We start from the raw sequence: 18,056 nt of genomic DNA on the forward strand, positions 1-18,056 counted from the left end.
ACTGGAGAACAGGGGTTCCTCTCCTTAGAACAGAGGATATTAATGGAAGATTGATACGAGGAATGGGGACCTCAGTTATATGGACTGACTGGAGATACTGGTGTTGTTCTGATTTGAGCAGAGATGGTCAGATGTTTCCCTCGGTATATGAAATTAAAAAGTGGCGAAAGTAAATGTTGGCCCCTGAGAGGACGAGACGAGGAACTAGTAATGGGAAACATGGAGATGGCAGAAACTCTGAACAATTATTTTGCATCAGTCTTTACAGTAGTGGATACTAACAATATTCCGACAGTGGATAGTCATAGGGTAATAGCGGGGGAGGAAGTTAACACAATCAAAATCACTAAGGAGGTGGTTCTCAGTAAGATAATGGGACAAAAGTCAGGTAAATCCCTTGGACCTGATGGCTTGCATCCTCGGGTCTTAAGAGAACTAGTGGCAGGGATTGTGGATGCATTGTTTGAATTTACAAAATTTCCCTGGATTCTGGAGAGGTCCGAGCAGATTGGAAAACTGCAAATTGAACGCCTCCTATTTAATATAGGAGGCAAACAAAAAGCAGGAAACTATAGACCAGTTAGCCTAACATCTATGCTTGGGAAAATGTTGGAGTCCATTATTAAAGGAGCAGTAGCAGGACATTTGGATAAGCAAAATTCGTTCAGACAGAGTCAGCATGGATTTATGAAGGGGAAGTCATGTTTGACAAATCTGCTGGAGGTCTTTGAGGATGTAACGAATGGGGTAGATAAAGCGGAAGCAGTGGATGTGGTGTATTTCGAATCCCAGAAGACATTTGAAAAGGTGCCACATAAAGGGTTACTGCACAAGATAAAAGTTCATGGGGTTGGTGGTAATAGTTTATCATGGTTGGAGGATTGGCTAACTAACAGAAAACAAAGATTCAGGATAAATGGATCATTTCTTGGTTGGCAATCAGTAACTAGTGGGTGCCACAGGTATCAGTGCTGGGACCCCAACTATTTACAATCTATATTAATAACTTGGAAGAAGGGACCGAGTGTAACGTAGCCAAGTTCACTGACGATACAAAGATGGGAGGAAAAGCAATGTGTGAGGAGGGCACATAAAATCTGCAAAAGGCTAAATGAGTGGTGAAAAAAATGGCAGATGGAGTATAATGTTGGGAAGTGTGAGGTCTAGCACTTTGGCAGAATAAATCATAGCGCAAGTTATTATTTAATGGAGAAAGTTTGCAAAGGGCCGCATTACAGCGGGAACTTGGGGTACTTGCGCATGAAACACAAAAGCATAGTATGCAGTTACAGATATTTATCAGGAAGGCCAATGGTATCTTGGCCTTTATTGCAAAGTGGATGGAGTACAAAATCAGGGATGTCTTGCTACAGTTGTACAACGTATTGGTGAAGCGACACCTGGAATACTGCGTGCAATTTTGGTTTCCATAATTACGAAAGGAAAAACTTGCTTTGGAGGCAGTTCAGAGAAGGTTCACTCGGTTGATTCCGGGGATGGGGTAGTAGACTTATGAGAAAAGGTTGAGTAAGTTGGGCCTCTATTCATTGCAGTTCAGAAGAATGCGAGGTGATCTTATTGAAACGTATAATATTATGAGGGGGCTTGAAAAGGTGGATGCAGAGAGGATGTTTCCACTGATGCGGGAGACTAGAACTAGAGGGCATGATCTTAGAAGAAGGTGCCCTCCATTTAAAACTGCGATGAGGAGGAATTTCTTCTCTCAGAGTCTTGTAAATCTATGGAATTTGCTGCCTCGGGGAGCTGTGGAAGCTGGGACATTGAATACACTTAAGACAGAGATAGACAGTTTCTTGAGCGATAAGGAGATAAGGGGTTATGGGAAGTGGGTGGAATGTGGAGCTGAGTCCAGGATCATATCAGCCATTATCTTATTGCATGGCGTAGCAGGATCGAGGGGCAGAATTGCCTACTCCTGTTCCTATTTCTTATGTACTCATGTAATTATGTTAATGAGAAATTGACCAGAATGGTTCCCGGAATATGGTCCTTTAGTTACGTGGACAGACGGGAGATGCAGGGGTTGTTCTCCTTAGAACTGAGATGGTTAGGGAGATTGACCAGAATTTCTCCAGGGAATGGGTTTTCAGTTATATGGAGAGATTGTAGAAGCTGGGTATGTTGTCCTCAGAGCAGAGAAGGTTAAGAAGAGTTCAATAGACGTCTTCAAAGTCCTAAATAGTTTCAATAAAGTAATAAAGGAGCAACTGTTTCCAATGACATGTGGGTCGGTAACCAGAGGACACAGATTTAATGTGATTGGCAAAAGAACCAGAAACGACTGAATGAAAATTTTGTTTAAACAGCGAGATGTTGTGATCTGGAATGAACTGTCTGAAAGGGAGGAGGAAGCACATTCAATAGTAACTTTCAAAAGGGAATTTGCGAAAAATATTTGAAGTAAAAAAGATACAGGGGATAGAGCAGAGGAGTGGGATTAATTGTAAATCTCTACAAAAGAGACAGAGCCGGCACGATTTGCCGAATGGAATCTCTCTGTACTGTACAATTCTATGATTCTACGATCACCGACACCTTAGCAAATAAGAAACTGAATGGGCCAGAAGATCAAAGTGAATTGTGGTTCAGGTGAACAAATCTTTAAAAACTGTATCGCAGGTCAGCAAAGCGATTCAAATGAAACAGTGAATTAGGGTTTATTTCTAAGCCAATTTAAATCAAAAGCAGCGAAACTGGCAAAGGTGAGAAGTGATGTTCCACAAGCATCGGTGCTGGGACCACTCCTGTTCAACATTTACATAACCATTCGGACTCGGGAAGCGGCAGTGAAATTTCAAATTTTGTGGATGCTTCCACAATGGGCGTGTATCGTTAACACTGTGGAGCTAAGCGGCAAAAAACATTGAATACATTAATAAACTTGCAAACTGGGCGTGTAATTTGCAAAGGAACTTCTGTTGTGTATCTGTAAAGCATGCACTCCCATGTTCCACCACCAGGGAGCGCATCCCCTGAAGTCCCAAGGGATCCCAGCATCCCTTGGGAGCACTGTATATAAGCCGGCCTCTAAGGCCTGTTCCTCACTCAGGAGTGTCTTAATAAAGACTTAGGTCACTGTTACTTTAATCACACTGTGTGCAGTCTCATCTGTGTTAGGAACACAATACATCAATATAGAGGAGTGTGAGTTGGTGCGTTTTAATAGGAAGAATATGAAAGTGACAGTTTCTTTGGAAAATAATTATCTAAACAGGAATAAGGAACAGAGGGATGGGACAGTACATTTACACCAATCACTAAATGCAGCGCTGGAGGTTCATCAATCCATAAAAAACAAAGAACAGGCTTTTGTTCGTGTCTCGAGGGATAGAATTGTAAAACATTGAAGTTTTGTAAACTTGATTGGATCCTTGGTGTAAATATTATATAATGACATCGCGGCACTGGAGAAGGTGCAAAGTGTATTTCCTGGAATGATACCAGAACTGAGAGGGTGTACTTATCAGGAAATGTTGAACAGGCCGTGGCTCTTTTGTTTAGCAAAGAGAAGACTGAGGGATGGTCAGATTGTGTCTTTCAGGATATGAAAGGCTTTGATAGGGTAGAGGGAGAAAAGATGTTTCCACTTGTGGGAGATACCAAAACTCAGGGACATAGATTGAAGACAGCCGTTAATAAATCCAACAGGGAATAAAGGACATCTTGACATCGAGGCACAAAAGGAGGTTTTGAGGTTTTAGCAAATAATCTTCATCAAATATTTAGTCTTAAGGGGAATCTTAATGGAGGAGGAGAGTTAGAGACGAATAGAGGTTTAGGGAGGGAATGCTAGAGCTTGGGACCTAGGCAGCTGAAGGAGGAGGGGAGTTCGTGAGGTGGAGAGGTTTAGGGAGAGAATCCCAGAGCTTGGGACCTAGGCAGCTGAAGGAGGTGGAGAATTAGATGTGGAGAGGTGTAGGGAGAGATTCCCAGAACTTGGGACCCAGGTTGCTGAAAGCATGCCTGCCATTGGTGGAGAAGTTTAAATCGGGGATGTGCAATCTGCCAGATTTGGAGCAGCACAGAGATTTCAGGAGGACTAAGTACTTGTGTAGGTTGCAGAGGCCATGAAGTGATTTGAAAACAAGAATGATCATTTTAAAATTGAGGCGCTGTCGGACAGGGAGCCAATGTAGGTCAGCGAGCACAGGTGTGATGGGGTATTGCGATAAGGTGCAAGTCAGGGGCACAGGCAGCAGAGTTTTGGATGAGCTGAGGTATATGGATGGTGGGAGATTGGAAGCCACACAGGAGAGCATTGGAGGAGTCATATCCAGAGCTGGTAATGGCACGGATGAAGTTTTGAGCAGCAAATTAACTGCAACAGAGGCACAAAGATGCCGTCGTGGTGAAGGAGTGGATATGGGGACGGAAGACCATCTCCTGCTCAAATAAGACGCTAAGGTTGCGAACGGCTGGGTTCAGCCTTAGACTGCTGACAGGAAGAGGGATGGAGTCGGTGGCTAGGGCAATGGAGATGGTGATGGGGGCCACTAGTACGGTCTCACAAATGTTTGGTTGGACTGCACTAGAACTGAAAGATTACAGTTATCAGGAACGATTGAACAGGTTGTGCTTGGTTCCTGTAGAAGACAGAGAACATAGAGGAGTCCTGATCGAAGTCTTGAAAATTATGATTGTTTTGGACCGGGTCGACGGTGACAGAAAAGTTTATACTCGTGGGAGCATCCAAATCTGTGGAACCATAAATGCAAGATAATCACTAATAACACCAATAGGGAAATAAAGAACAATGTATTTACTCAGAGAGTGGTTAGAATGTGGAACTCCCTACGTCAGGAAGTGGTTGAGATACATAGTTCAGATGCTGTCAAAGGGAAACTAGACGAGTAAATGAGAGAACATAAAATAAAAGATATGCTGAGAGGCTGAGACGACGTTTTTGCAATGGGAGGAGACTGGTCTGGAGCATAAACACCAACACAGACTAGTCGGGCCGAACTATATGTTTCTGTGCTGTCTATTCTATGTAATGTATCCTCTGAACTACAGCTCCACTCTGCCGACCTAACTATTGACGAGCCTCTCACTCTGGAAGCTGCAATGAATTCCTTCACAAATAGCTGCAGTGACCCTTTACAGAAGAACTCTGACAGAATGCAACAAGCTCGTGGTGCTGACCAGAAAGACAAGGTGGGACATGTCAATCAGAAACAGTGCCGTGTCCTAAACAGGTCGCTGGGTGTATTATCAGATCACCAGCCATTCCTGGTGTAATTCAGGGGATGGAAGTCTGGGGCTAAATATTATATTCCTGGACTGGAAACACTGGGACCCGCCTCTGGCCTGTGCTCAGTTGTTCTGTTTATTAATTAATTGTATAATCGATGTAAACGGATATTTCACCGCGCTCTTCAACTGTTCTCTGAACTTGGACTGGGTCACCCCGTAAATAAATGTGTTTGTGCAGCAACTTAAATTCCGCAGTATATATCCGACTTGTCGAAAGGTATATAAAGAAACATTGTAATCAGCGGGATGTATTCCTGCAATGCTATAATATAAGAATTCTATAACAAATATCAGCCACAGCAGTATGAAGCTGCCGGATATGGTGAAGAGTAAAATGACAGACTTCCTCCTGCTCTCCATCTCTGGGTCACTGCCATTCCCCCCCTTGCTCTCACCCCTCAGTCCCTTCCGGACTCGACTGGCCACTGAAATGTGTCTGATTGTCAGAGCGTTGAGCAACAAAATTACAGCGAATGGGAGCAGTGGGGTTAATACCGTATCAAACCAGTCAAATCCCAGCCATCCGGGCTCAGTATAATAGGCTGGCATTGAATAACAGAACCACTGAACATTGTCGATTATATATCCAGGTACAATTGTAAAGTAGTGAGGAATGTTTTTTGAGCAGAGCAGAATGCAGCTTGTTGCCAGGACCACAGCCGCAGTTCTCCCGGTGCAATATTTGGTTTTCAGCTTCTGCCAAGAAATGGCCACAAATCGATCAAAGGTGAAAGTGACGGTGAACCAGACAGAACAGTCAGTGGCTACACAGGACAGGAGACGTATAACGCGACACACAGGTGTGATACCCAGGAAAGACCACGGGAAATAATACCAACTGATCCGGTACAGTATGATCGCAGTGATGACCACCAGTAGATCCGCCGCTGCCATGGCAACCAGGTAGCGAGTGGTGCAGGTGGACAGACCGCACTTTCCCCGGGACAGGACCACAATCGCCACTAAATTCACTGTAATAAACAGAAGGGAAAAGAGACAGTCAATTATTGGCCACACATTGTCGGTGACTGAGCCCAGACAGTAAGGCCTGTCATTTCGCACCAAAACAGTCGGGTGGACATCGGCTCAGGAGTTAACATGCAACATAGAAACATAGAAACATAGAAAATAGGTGCAGGAGCAGGCCATTCAGCCCTTCTAGCCTGCACCGCCATTCAATGAGTTCATGGCTGAACATGAAACTTCAGTACCCACTTCCTGCTTTCTCGCCATAACCCTTGATCCCCCGAGTAGTAAGGACTTCATCTAACTCCCTTTTGAATATATTTAGTGAATTGGCCTCAACTACTTTCTGTGGTAGAGAATTCCACAGGTTCACCACTCTCTGGGTGAAGAAGTTTCTCCTCATCTCGGTCCTAAATGGCTTACCCCTTATCCTCAGACTGTGACCCCTGGTTCTGGACTTCCCCAACATTGGGAACATTCTTTCTGCATCTAACCTGTCTAAACCCGTCAGAATTTTAAACGTTTCTATGAGGTCCCCTCTCATTCTTCTGAACTCCAATGAATACAAGCCCAATTGATCCAATCTTTCTTGATAGGTCAGTCCCACCATCCCAGGAGTCAGTCTGGTGAACCTTCGCTGCACTCCCACAATAGCAAGAATGTCCTTCCTCAAGTTAGGAGACCAAAACTGTGCACAATACTCCAGGTGTGGCCTCACCAAGGCCCTGTACAACTGTAGCAACACCTCCCTGCCCCTGTATTCAAATCCCCTCGCTATGAAGGCCAACATGCCATTTGCTTTCTTAACCGCCTGCTGTACTTCCATGCTAACTTTCAATGACTGATGTACCTTGACACCCAGGTCTCGTTGCACCTTCCCTTTTCCTAATCTGTCACCATTCAGATAATAGTCTGTCTCTCTGTTTTTACCACCAAAGTGGATAACCTCACATTTATCCACATTATACTTCATCTGCCATGCATTTGCCCACTCACCTAACCTATCCAAGTCACTCTGCAGCCTAATAGCATCCTCCTCGCAGCTCACACTGCCACCCAACTTAGTATCATCCGCAAATTTGGAGATACTGCATTTAATCCCCTCGTCTAAATCATTAATGTACAATGTAAACAGCTGGGGCCCCAGCACAGAACCTTGCGGCACTCCACTTGTCACTGCCTGCCATTCTGAAAAGTACCCATTTACTCCTACTCTTTGCTTCCTGTCTGACAACCAGTTCTCAATCCACGTCAGCACACTACCCCCAATCCCATGTGCTTTAACTTTGCACATTAATCTCTTGTGTGAGACCTTGTCGAAAGCCTTCTGAAAGTCCAAATATACCACATCAACTGGTTCTCCTTTGTCCACTTTACTGGAAACATCCTCAAAAAATTCCAGAAGATTTGTCAAGCATGATTTCCCTTTCACAAATCCATGCTGACTTGGACCTATCATGTCACCATTTTCCAGATGCACTGCTATGACATCCTTAATAATTGATTCCATCATTTTACTCACTACTGAGGTCAGGCTGACCGGTCTATAATTCCCTGTTTTCTCTCTCCCTCCTTTTTTAAAAAGTGGGGTTACATTGGCTACCCTCCACTCCATAGGAACTGATCCAGAGTCAATAGAATGTTGGAAAATGACTGTCAATGCATCCGCTATTTCCAAGGCCACCTCCTTAAGTACTCTAGGATGCAGTCTATCAGGCCCTGGGGATTTATCGGCCTTCAATCCCATAAATTTCCCCAACACAATTTCCCGACTAATAAAGATTTCCCTCACTTCCCCCTCCTTACTACACCCTCTGACCCCTTTTATATCCGGAAGGTTGTTTGTATCCTCCTTAGTGAATACCGAACCAAAGTACTTGTTCAATTGGTCTGCCATTTCTTTGTTCCCCGTTATGACTTCCCCTGATTCTGACTGCAGGGGACCTACGTTTGTCTTCACCAACCTTTTTCTCTTTACATACCTATAGAAACTTTTGCAATCCGCCTTAATGTTCCCTGCAAGCTTCTTCTCGTACTCCATTTTCCCTGCCCTAATCAAACCCTTTGTCCTCCTCTGCTGAGTTCTAAATTTCTCCCAGTCCCCAGGTTCGCTGCTATTTCTCGCCAATTTGTATGCCACTTCCTTGGCTTTAATACTATCCCTGATTTCCCTAGATAGCCACGGTTGAGCCACCTTCCCTTTTCTATTTTTACGCCAGACAGGAATGTACAATTGTTGTAATTCATCCATGCGGTCTCTAAATGTCTGCCATTGCCCATCCACAGTCAACCCCCTAAGTATCATTCGCCAATCTATCCTAGCCAATTCACGCCTCATACCTTCAAAGTTACCCTTCTTTAAGTTCTGGACAATGGTCTCTGAATTAACTGTTTCATTCTCCATCCTAATGCAGAATTCCACCATATTATGGTCACTCTTCCCCAAGGGGCCTCGCACAATGAGATTGCTAATTAATCCTCTCTCATTACACAACACCCAGTCTAAGATGGCCTCCCCCCTAGTTGGTTCCTCAACATATTGGTCTAGAAAACCATCCCTTATGCACTCCAGGAAATCCTCCTCCACCGTATTGCTTCCAGTTTGGCTAGCCCAATCTATGTGCATATTAAAGTCACCCATTATAACTGCTACACCTTTATTGCATGCACCCCTAATTTCCTGTTTGATGCCCTCCCCAACATCCCTATTACTGTTTGGAGGTCTGTACACAACTCGTACTAACGTTTTTTGCCCTTTGGTGTTCTGCAGCTCTACCCATATAGATTCCACATCATCCAAGCTAATGTCTTTCCTAACTATTGCATTAATCTCCTCTTTAACCAGCAATGCTACCCCACCTCCTTTTCCTTTTATTCTATCCTTCCTGAATGTTGAATACCCCTGAATGTTGAGTTCCCAGCCCTGATCATCCTGGAGCCACGTCTCCGTAATCCCAATCACATCATATTTGTTAACATCTATTTGCGCAATTAATTCATCCACCTTATTGCGGATACTCCTTGCATTAAGACACAAAGCCTTCAGGCTTGTTTTATTAACACCCTTTGTCCTTTTAGAATTTTGCTGTACAGTGGCCCTTTTTGTTCTTTGCCTTGGGTTTCTCTGCCCTCCACTTTTTCTCATCTCCTTTCTGTCTTTTGCTTTTGTGTCCTTTTTGTTTCCCTCTGTCTCCCTGCATTGGTTCCCATCCCCCTGCCATATTAGTTTAAATCCTCCCCAACAGCACTAGCAAACACTCCCCCTAGGACATTGGTTCCGGTCCTGCCCATGTGCAGACCGTCCGGTTTGTACTGGTCCCACCTCCCCCAGAACCGGTCCCAATGCCCCAGGAATTTGAATCCCTCCCTGCTGCACCACTGCTCAAGCCACGTATTCATCTGCGCTATCCTGCGATTCCTAACGTATATCATCCCAATGCAACCTACCTCCAACCCGCTACTTCCCAGTTTAGCAGAGACGGGGCAGTGGGAGGGAAGCCGAGCCAACCCAGCGGGCGGGTCGGCAAAATTAATGGTAACATAGAAAGATAGAAAACAGGTGCAGGATTAGGCCATCCGGTCCTTCGAGCCTGCACCACCATTCAATAAGATCATGGCTGATCATTCCCTCTTTACCCCTTTCCTGCTTTCTCTCCATACCCCTTGATCCCTTTAGCCGTAAGGGCCATAACTAACTCCCTCATAAATATATCCAATGAACTGCCATCAACAACACCATGTGGCAGGGAATTCCCCTGGTTAACAATTCTCTGAGTGAAGAAGTTTCTCCTCATCTTGGTTCTAAATCGCTTACCCCTTATCCTTAGACTGTGTCCCCTGGTTCTGGACTTCCCCAACATAGGGAACATTCTGAAACTATGACCCCTAGTTCTAGATTCCGACACGAGGGGCAACACCCTCTCTGCATCTACCCTGTCGAGCCCCCTTAGAATCTTATACGTTTCAATAAGATTACCGCTGATTCTTCTAAACTCCAACGATTATAGGCCCAGCCTGCTCAACATTTGCTCATAAGACAAGACCTTCATCTCAGGAACCAGCCTGATGAACCTTCGCTGAACAGTGCATGGTCACTGCAGGAAGATAATCAACCAGTGAGGATCGGGGACCGGGAAACCACACCACTACTGTAGACCCTCAGCCCGCGTTATTGACTCAACTGGTCACTGTCTCCATGACTCTGCCTCCTCCCTCCTCTCCTACCCTTTCCACACTAGGTTACAGGCCCACAGGATCAGGACCACAGAAGGCGGGTATCTTCAGCTCAGAAAAAGGAAGACATGTTGTAAGCACTGGTGTGGGAGGTGGCATCATCGGAACAGATGCAACGCAGGCAGCGACACTCGGAGAATGTAATAGAGTCCTTCCCGCAAGCTGGGTGAGAGGTCATATCATCAAGGTAGCTGGAGCACCCTGCCGGATTATGGTAGATATTTGTCGAGAGCCTGTCCTCAGAAATGGACTTAGAGATGTCGAGGAAGGGGAGGGTAGTGTCAGACGGAGCATGTGAAGGAGACAGAGGGGCGTAAATTAGAAGCAAGGTTGACTGCATAATTAGAATAATGATTATTACTAATATTAATAATAACTATATTATTAATAATAATAACAATAACTTTTATTTCTATCACGCCTTTAATTTTGTTAAACATCCCAAGGTGCTTCAGAACAGTCTTAACAGGACAACACAGAAACATGGGACACCGAGATAAAAAATAAGAAATTAAAGCACATGACCAAAAGCTTGGTAAAAGAGGTTTAAGGAGGGACTTCCAGAGTTTAGGGCCCAAATAGCTAAAGGTAAGGCCACTGATGGTTGAGCAGTATAATGAGGGATGTTCGAAAGGACAGCATTTGAAGAGCGGAGATAGCTTGAGGGGTTATGATGCAGAATAAGATTATAGAGATAGGGAGCTGCAAGGCCATGGAGAGATTTGTGAACAAGGATGATCATTTTCAAAATCGAAGCGTTCATTAACCGGGAGCCAATGTATGTCAGAAAGCACAGAGCTGAGGTGATGGCTGATCATGACTTTGTGCGAGTTAGGACATTTTCCACGTCATGGCTAGAAAATGAAATTGCGCAAACACAGTCATCAATGTACCTGAACAATATGTGAAGGAGGGGACCGGAGTAGAATTGGAACAACGAAGGTTCCCTGTATCCCAAGAAAAGGCAGCATAGCAAGGGACCATCCGAGCTCCCATACCTGGACCATTGGAGAGTGGAGATAGAATATTGTTCAGACCAGAGGTCCAGCACTTGTACTTTCAGCAGGGGCAGTGCACTGGGGTCACTATCAGGATCAGCAACCTGCAAGGGTTTTCATTCCCAGCCCAAAGCCCGTGAGGGCGAGACGACTTCCAGTGTGAATGGCGAGTGAATTAAATTGTAAATGGGGCACTCAGAATGTATCAGCGGCGATAGGCGCAGGGAAACTCGCCATCCGCTTCGAGTTTCAGGGATGCTCGGGTTTACTGTACAATTGGACCATTTTCCAGACCTCGGGAGCCTACAGTCAACAAAGGCAGACTTTGATGGCAAAGTCCAACATTGCCTTCAGTGTGTCTGTGCAGACTTCGGACGCGTGAGGAAGAATGTGTTTGAAGACCAGGACCTCAAACCCAGGACAAAGCTCATGGTCGACACGGCCCTCCTATATGGTTCAGAGACATGGAATATTTACAGCAGACACCACAAAGCACAGGAGAAGTACCAACGCAGTCTCCGCAATTTCCTGCAAATTAATTGGCCGGAGTGTCACACCAACATCAGTGTTCTCGGTCAGGTTAATATCCCCAGCAGCGAAGCATTGACCACAGTCGATCAGCTCCGTTGGACGGGCCACATCGTTGGCATGCCTGACATTAGATCCAAAAAGCAAACGCTCCACACGCTGATTCGTTATTGTAAGCGAGCCACAGGTGGGCAGAAGAAAGCTACCATGAAACACTCCAAACCTCTTTTAATAATTGCAACGGCCCCTCCTATACCTGGTAATCCCTGGCCCTAGACAGCCCAAGTGGAGGAAAAGCATCCGTGCGGTGCAGAGCACATCGATTCTCATCGCCCAGAGCAAGCTGAAGCCAAGCGTAGATACTGGAAGGAGTGCGCAGCAACCCGGGCACCTCACACTGCCGTTCGTTCAACCAGCGTCTGCCCCATTTGTGACAGAGAATGCAGGTCATGCATTGGACTCTTCAGCACTCTGGGAAATAATTGTTAGTATGGAATCGAGTAATCCTCGAGTCCGAGGGTACGCCTCAGAAGCGGAAGTAGAATAAATACTGACCCACACTGAGTACATCCGACAGTGAAAGACACTCCCAGTAATACATGGTCACTGGGTATGGTCCTCCACACCGGTTAGTGACCCACACTGAGTATATCCCACAGTGACACACACTCCCAGTAATACTTGGTCAATGGTGTACAGTGTTCCACACCGGTTAGTGACCCACACTGAGTGTATCCCACAGTGACACACACTCCCAGTAATACTTGGTCAATGGTGTACAGTGTTCCACACCGGTTAGTGACCCACACTGAGTATATCCTACAGAGACGCACATTCCCAGTAATACATGGTCAATGGTGTACGGTGTTCCACACCGGTTAAAGACCCACACTCAGTATATCCTACAGTGACACACACTCCGAGTAATATGTGGTCACTGTGTTATGGTGTTCCACACCGGTTAGTGACCCAGACTCCGTATATCCTACAGTGACACACACTCCGAGTAATACGTGGTCACTGGGTTATCGTGATCCACACCGGTTAGTGACCCACACTCAGTATATCCTACAGTGAAACACACTCCGAGTAATACGTGGTCACTGTGTTATGGTGTTCCACACCGGGTAGTGACCCACACTCAGTATATCCTACAGTGACACACACTCCCAATAATACATGTTCACTGGGGTATGGTCCTCCACACTGGTTAGTGACCCACACTCAGTATATCCGACAGTGACACACACTCCCAGTAATACATGGTAAATGGTGTTACAGTGTTTCACACCGGTTAGTGCCCCACACTCAGTGTATCCTACAGTGACACACATTCCCAGTTATACATGTTCACTGGGGTATAGTGTTCCACACTGGTTAGTGACCCACACTCAGTACATCCTACAGTGACACACACTTCCAGTAATACATGGTCACTGAGGTACGGTGTTCTACACCGGTGAGTCATCCACACTCAATATATCCTACAGTGACACACACTCTCAGTAATACATGGTCATTGGAGTATGGTGTTCCACACATATACTAGAACATACGAACATAAGAATTAGGAACAGGAGTAGGCCATCTAGCCCCTCGAGCCTGCTCAGCCGTTCAACAAGATCATGGCTGATCTGGCCGTGGACTCAGCTCCACTTACCTGCCCGCTCCCCAAACCCCTTGCTTCCTTTTTGGTTAAAAATCTATCTATCTGTTATTTGAATACATTCAATGAGCTCGCCTCAACTGCTTCCTTGGGCAGAGAATTCCACAGATAGACAACCCTCTGGGAGAAGAAATTCCTTCTCAACTCGGTTTTCAGTAGGCTCCCCCGTATTTGGAGGCTCTGCCTCCTAGTTCTAGTCTCCCCGACCAGTGGAAACAACCTCTCTGCCTCTATTTTGCCTATCCCTTTCATTATTTTAAATGTTTCTGGAAGATCACCCCTCATCCTTCTGAACACCAACGAGTAAAGACCCAGTCTACTCAATCTATCTTCATAAGTTAACCCGCTAATCTCCAGACTCAGCCTCGTGAATCGTCTCTGTACCCCCTCCAAAGTTAGTATATCCTTCCTTCAGTAATGTGACCAGAACTGCATGCAGCACTCCAGGTGCGACCTCACCAATAACCTATTGAATTGCAGCAGGACCTCCCTGCTTTTGTGTTCCATCCCTCTCGCAATGAAGGCCAACAATCCATTCGCCTTCCTGATTACCTGCTCCACCTGCAAACTAACCTTTTGGGATTCATGCACAAGGACCCCCAGGTTCCTCTGCACCGCAGCATGTTGTAATTTCTCCCCATTCAAATAATATTCCCTTTTACTGTTTTTTTTCCAAGGTGAATGACCTCACACTTTCCGACATTGTAGTCCATCTGCCAAGCCTTAGCCCATTCGTTTAACCTCTCTAAATCTATTTGCAGCCTCGATGTGTCCTTGACACAACCCGCTTTCCCACTAATCTTAGTGTCATCTGCAAATTTATTACACTGCACTCCGTCCCCTCTTCCAGATCATCTATATATATTGTAAACAGTTGTGTTCCCAGCACCGATCCCTTTGGCACTCCACTAACCACCGATTTCCGACCTGAAAAGGATCCATTTATCCAGACTCTCTGCTTTGTGGTAGCCAGCCAATTTTCAATCCATGGTAATACATTTCCTCTGACTCCGCGTAAAGGATCACTGGAGAACAGTGTTTCACATTGGTTAGTGACCCACACTCAGGTATCCTACAGTGACAGACAGTCCCAGTAATACACGGTTACTGGGGTACAGTGTTCGACACCAGTTAGTGAACCACACTGACTATATCCTACAGTGACTCACTCTCCCATTAATACATGGTCACTGAGGTACTGTGTTCCACACCGGTTAGTGACTCACACTCTGTATATCCTACAGTCATACACACTCCCAGTAATACATGGTCACTGGGGTATGGTGTTTCACAGCGGTTAGTGGCCTACACTCAGTCTATCCTAAAGTGATACATACTCCCAGTCATACATGGTCACTGGGGTACTGTGTTCCATACCGGTTAGTGACCCACACTCAGTCTATCCTACAGACATACACACTCCAAGTAATACATGGTTACTGGGGTACTGTGTTCCACACCGGTTAATGACCTGCACTCAGTATATTCTACAGTGACAGACACTACCAGTAATACATGGTCACTGATGTACAGTGTTCCACACCGGTTAGTGACCCACACTCAGTATATCCTACAGTGACACACACTCCAAGTAATACATGGTCACTGGAGTACCGTGTTCCACAGCGGTTAGTGACCCACACTCAGTATATCCTACAGTAACACACACTCCACGTAATACATGGTCACGGAGATGCGGTGTTCCACACCGGTTAGTGACCCACACTCAGTAAATCCTACCGTGACAGACACTCCCAGTAATACATGGTCGTTGCGGTATGGTGTTCCACACCGATATGTGAACCACACTCAGTATATCCTACAGTGATACACACTGCCAGTAATACATGGTCACTGGGGTACGGTGTTCCACACCGGTATGTGATCCACACTCTGTATATCCTACAGTGATACACACTGCCAGTAATACATGGTCACTGGGGTATGGTGTTCCACACCGGTTAGTGACCCACAATCAGTATATCCTACAGTTACTCACACTCCCAGTAATACATAGTAATTGGGGTACACTGTTCCACACCGGTTAGTGACCCACACTCAGTATATCCTACAGTGCCACCCACTCCCAGCAATACATGTTCACTGGGGTACACTGTTCCACTCTGGTTAGTGACCCACACTCAGTATATCCTACAGGTACACACACTCACATTAATACATGCTCACTGGCGTACTGTGTTCCATACTGGTTAGTGACTCACACTCTGTATATCCTACTCTGACAGACAGTCCCAGTCATACACAGTCACTGGGGTACGGGGTTCCACACCGGTTAGTGACCAACACTCAGTATATCCTACAGTTATACATACTCCCAGTAATACATGGTCACTGGGGTATAGTGTTCCACACCGGTTAGTGACCCACACTCAGTATATCCTGCAGTGACTCACACTCTCAGTAAAACATGGTCACTCGGGTATGGTATTCCACACCGGTTAGTGACCCACACTCAGTATATCCTACAGTGACACACACTGCCAGTAAAACCTTCTCTCAGAGAGTTGCTGCACTGAGGACTGTTACAACTACACGATGTTCCACTCAAGGCATAACTTGATAATTCAATGAGCCTCTTAGTTGCAAGCAGATGTTTATATCAAATGAGACAAAGGAATCAAACTGCAGATGTAATTGAGCACAATTGACTTCATAGAATGGTATCACTGATCGTGTGTCTGTATAACAGTGACCACTACACCAACATTTAACATTATCAGTCACAGAGCAAAACCAGAGACCAGTCCATGCAGAGATTTACACAACTTCAATGGTTATAGTCACTTACCAGGAACGCCGGTGACGGCAATGATCATGTAGCATATTTGCCTTGCTAATCTAACAGTCTGATACATTTTCTGTGTGAGGCGATGTGCCCCTTCGCTCTGCAGGCAATCTCCCAGTATTATACTCTGTGGAGATACAATCCAGAGCATTCAATTTATACCCTGCATAATCACCACAGGGACATTGAGGTTACGACATCGCTCAAATTGGTTATTGTTATAATTTGAACAAACAGATTACGACATTGGAGAAAAGTCCCTATTGTGATGGAATACATTTGGAGTTGAAATTGGAAAAAACAAAGACAGGACAATTCTGATTATATCCATTAACAAATGAAGATTGCCTTCTGTATCCTGCCAGCAACAGATTGTTGTTTGAAACAACATCAGGCCCATATCTAGATATGATATTGATCCACTGATGACTTTCACTCTGCTATGGCCATTCAGAAACTACATTCCAAATGTTCAAGTGCCCCCTCAATTTTACTCAACTGCAACCTAGGATGGAGCAGCCTTCCTTAAATGCAGCCATTCAATGAAAATATTTAAGTGAATCATTTGTGTCAATCGTCCTCAAACTAATTCAGCTCCACAAACTAATACAGACCCTTAAACTAATACAGTCCCTCAAACTAATACAGGCGCTCAAACTAATACAGTCCATCAAAATTATACAGTCCACGATGCCACACCACAGAGGGGGCTGTGTTGGGAAACCGTGGTAGTAACTACAACAGGTGCTATATAAGGCTGAAGGCAGTCTGGAGCTGAACACTAAAGGACGAAGGTCACAGCAGTTAGATTTACACAAGACCGTGTGTAGTCAGTGATTTTTGTGCTACATACACCAGAGTATTAGTTTGATGGATAGTATTAGTTTGAGGGGCTGTATTAGTTTGAGGGTCTGTATTAGTTTGATGGACTGTATTAGTTTGAGGGACTGTATTAGTTTGAGGGACTGTATTTGTTTGATGGACTGTATTAGTTTGAGGGCCTGTATTAGTTTGAGGATCTGTATTAGTTTGATGGAATGTATTAGTTTGATGGACTGTATTACTTTGAGGTTCTCTATTAGTTTGATGGTCTGTATTAGTTTGAGGGTCTGTATTAGTTTGAGGGTCTGTATTAGTTTGAGTGAATGTATTAGTTTGATGGACTATATTTGTTTGCTGGACTGTATTAGTTTGAGGGTCTGTATTAGTTTGAGGGTCTGTATTAGTTTGAGGGACAGTATTAGTTTGATGGACCGTATTAGTTTGAGGGTATCTTTTAGTTTGATGGATTGAATTAGTTTGATGGACTGTATTTGTTTGAGGGACTGTATTAGTTTGACGTACTGTATTAGTTTGATGGACTGTATTAGTTTGATGGACTGTATTAGTTTGATGGACTGTGTTAGTTTGAGGGACTGTATTAGTTTTAGGGCCTGTATTAGTTTGAGGGACTGTATTAGTTTGAGGGACTGTATTAGTTTGAGGGTCTGTATTAGTTTGAGAGACTGTATTAGTTTGATGGACTGTGTTAGTTTGAGGGACTGTATTAGTTTTAGGGCCTGTATTAGTTTGAGGGACTGTATTA

General features: G+C 44.9%; 1 protein-coding gene across 1 annotated transcript; it reads right to left on the reverse strand.

Moving 5' to 3' along the window:
• Positions 1-5,334: 5,334 nt before the first annotated feature.
• Positions 5,335-16,502, reverse strand: LOC139241352 (probable G-protein coupled receptor 139). Its single transcript, XM_070869960.1, has 2 exons — positions 16,475-16,502; positions 5,335-6,245 (listed from the first exon to the last, which is right to left on the reverse strand). The coding sequence occupies exons 1-2, from the start codon at positions 16,500-16,502 to the stop codon at positions 5,335-5,337; spliced, it is 939 nt and encodes a 312-aa protein (XP_070726061.1).
• Between the last annotated feature and the right edge of the window lie 1,554 nt (positions 16,503-18,056).

Source organism: Pristiophorus japonicus, unplaced genomic scaffold (assembly GCF_044704955.1).
Source record: "Pristiophorus japonicus isolate sPriJap1 unplaced genomic scaffold, sPriJap1.hap1 HAP1_SCAFFOLD_105, whole genome shotgun sequence".
NCBI classification, from domain to species: Eukaryota; Metazoa; Chordata; class Chondrichthyes; family Pristiophoridae; genus Pristiophorus; species Pristiophorus japonicus.

Coding starts and splice junctions, on each gene's coding strand:
- LOC139241352 (XM_070869960.1), bottom strand. CDS start 16,502: ATGATCATTGCCGTCACCGGCGTTCCTG. Junction 6,246..16,474: donor TGCCGTCACCGGCGTTCCTG/GTAAGTGACTAT, acceptor TGTTTATTACAG/TGAATTTAGTGGCGATTGTG.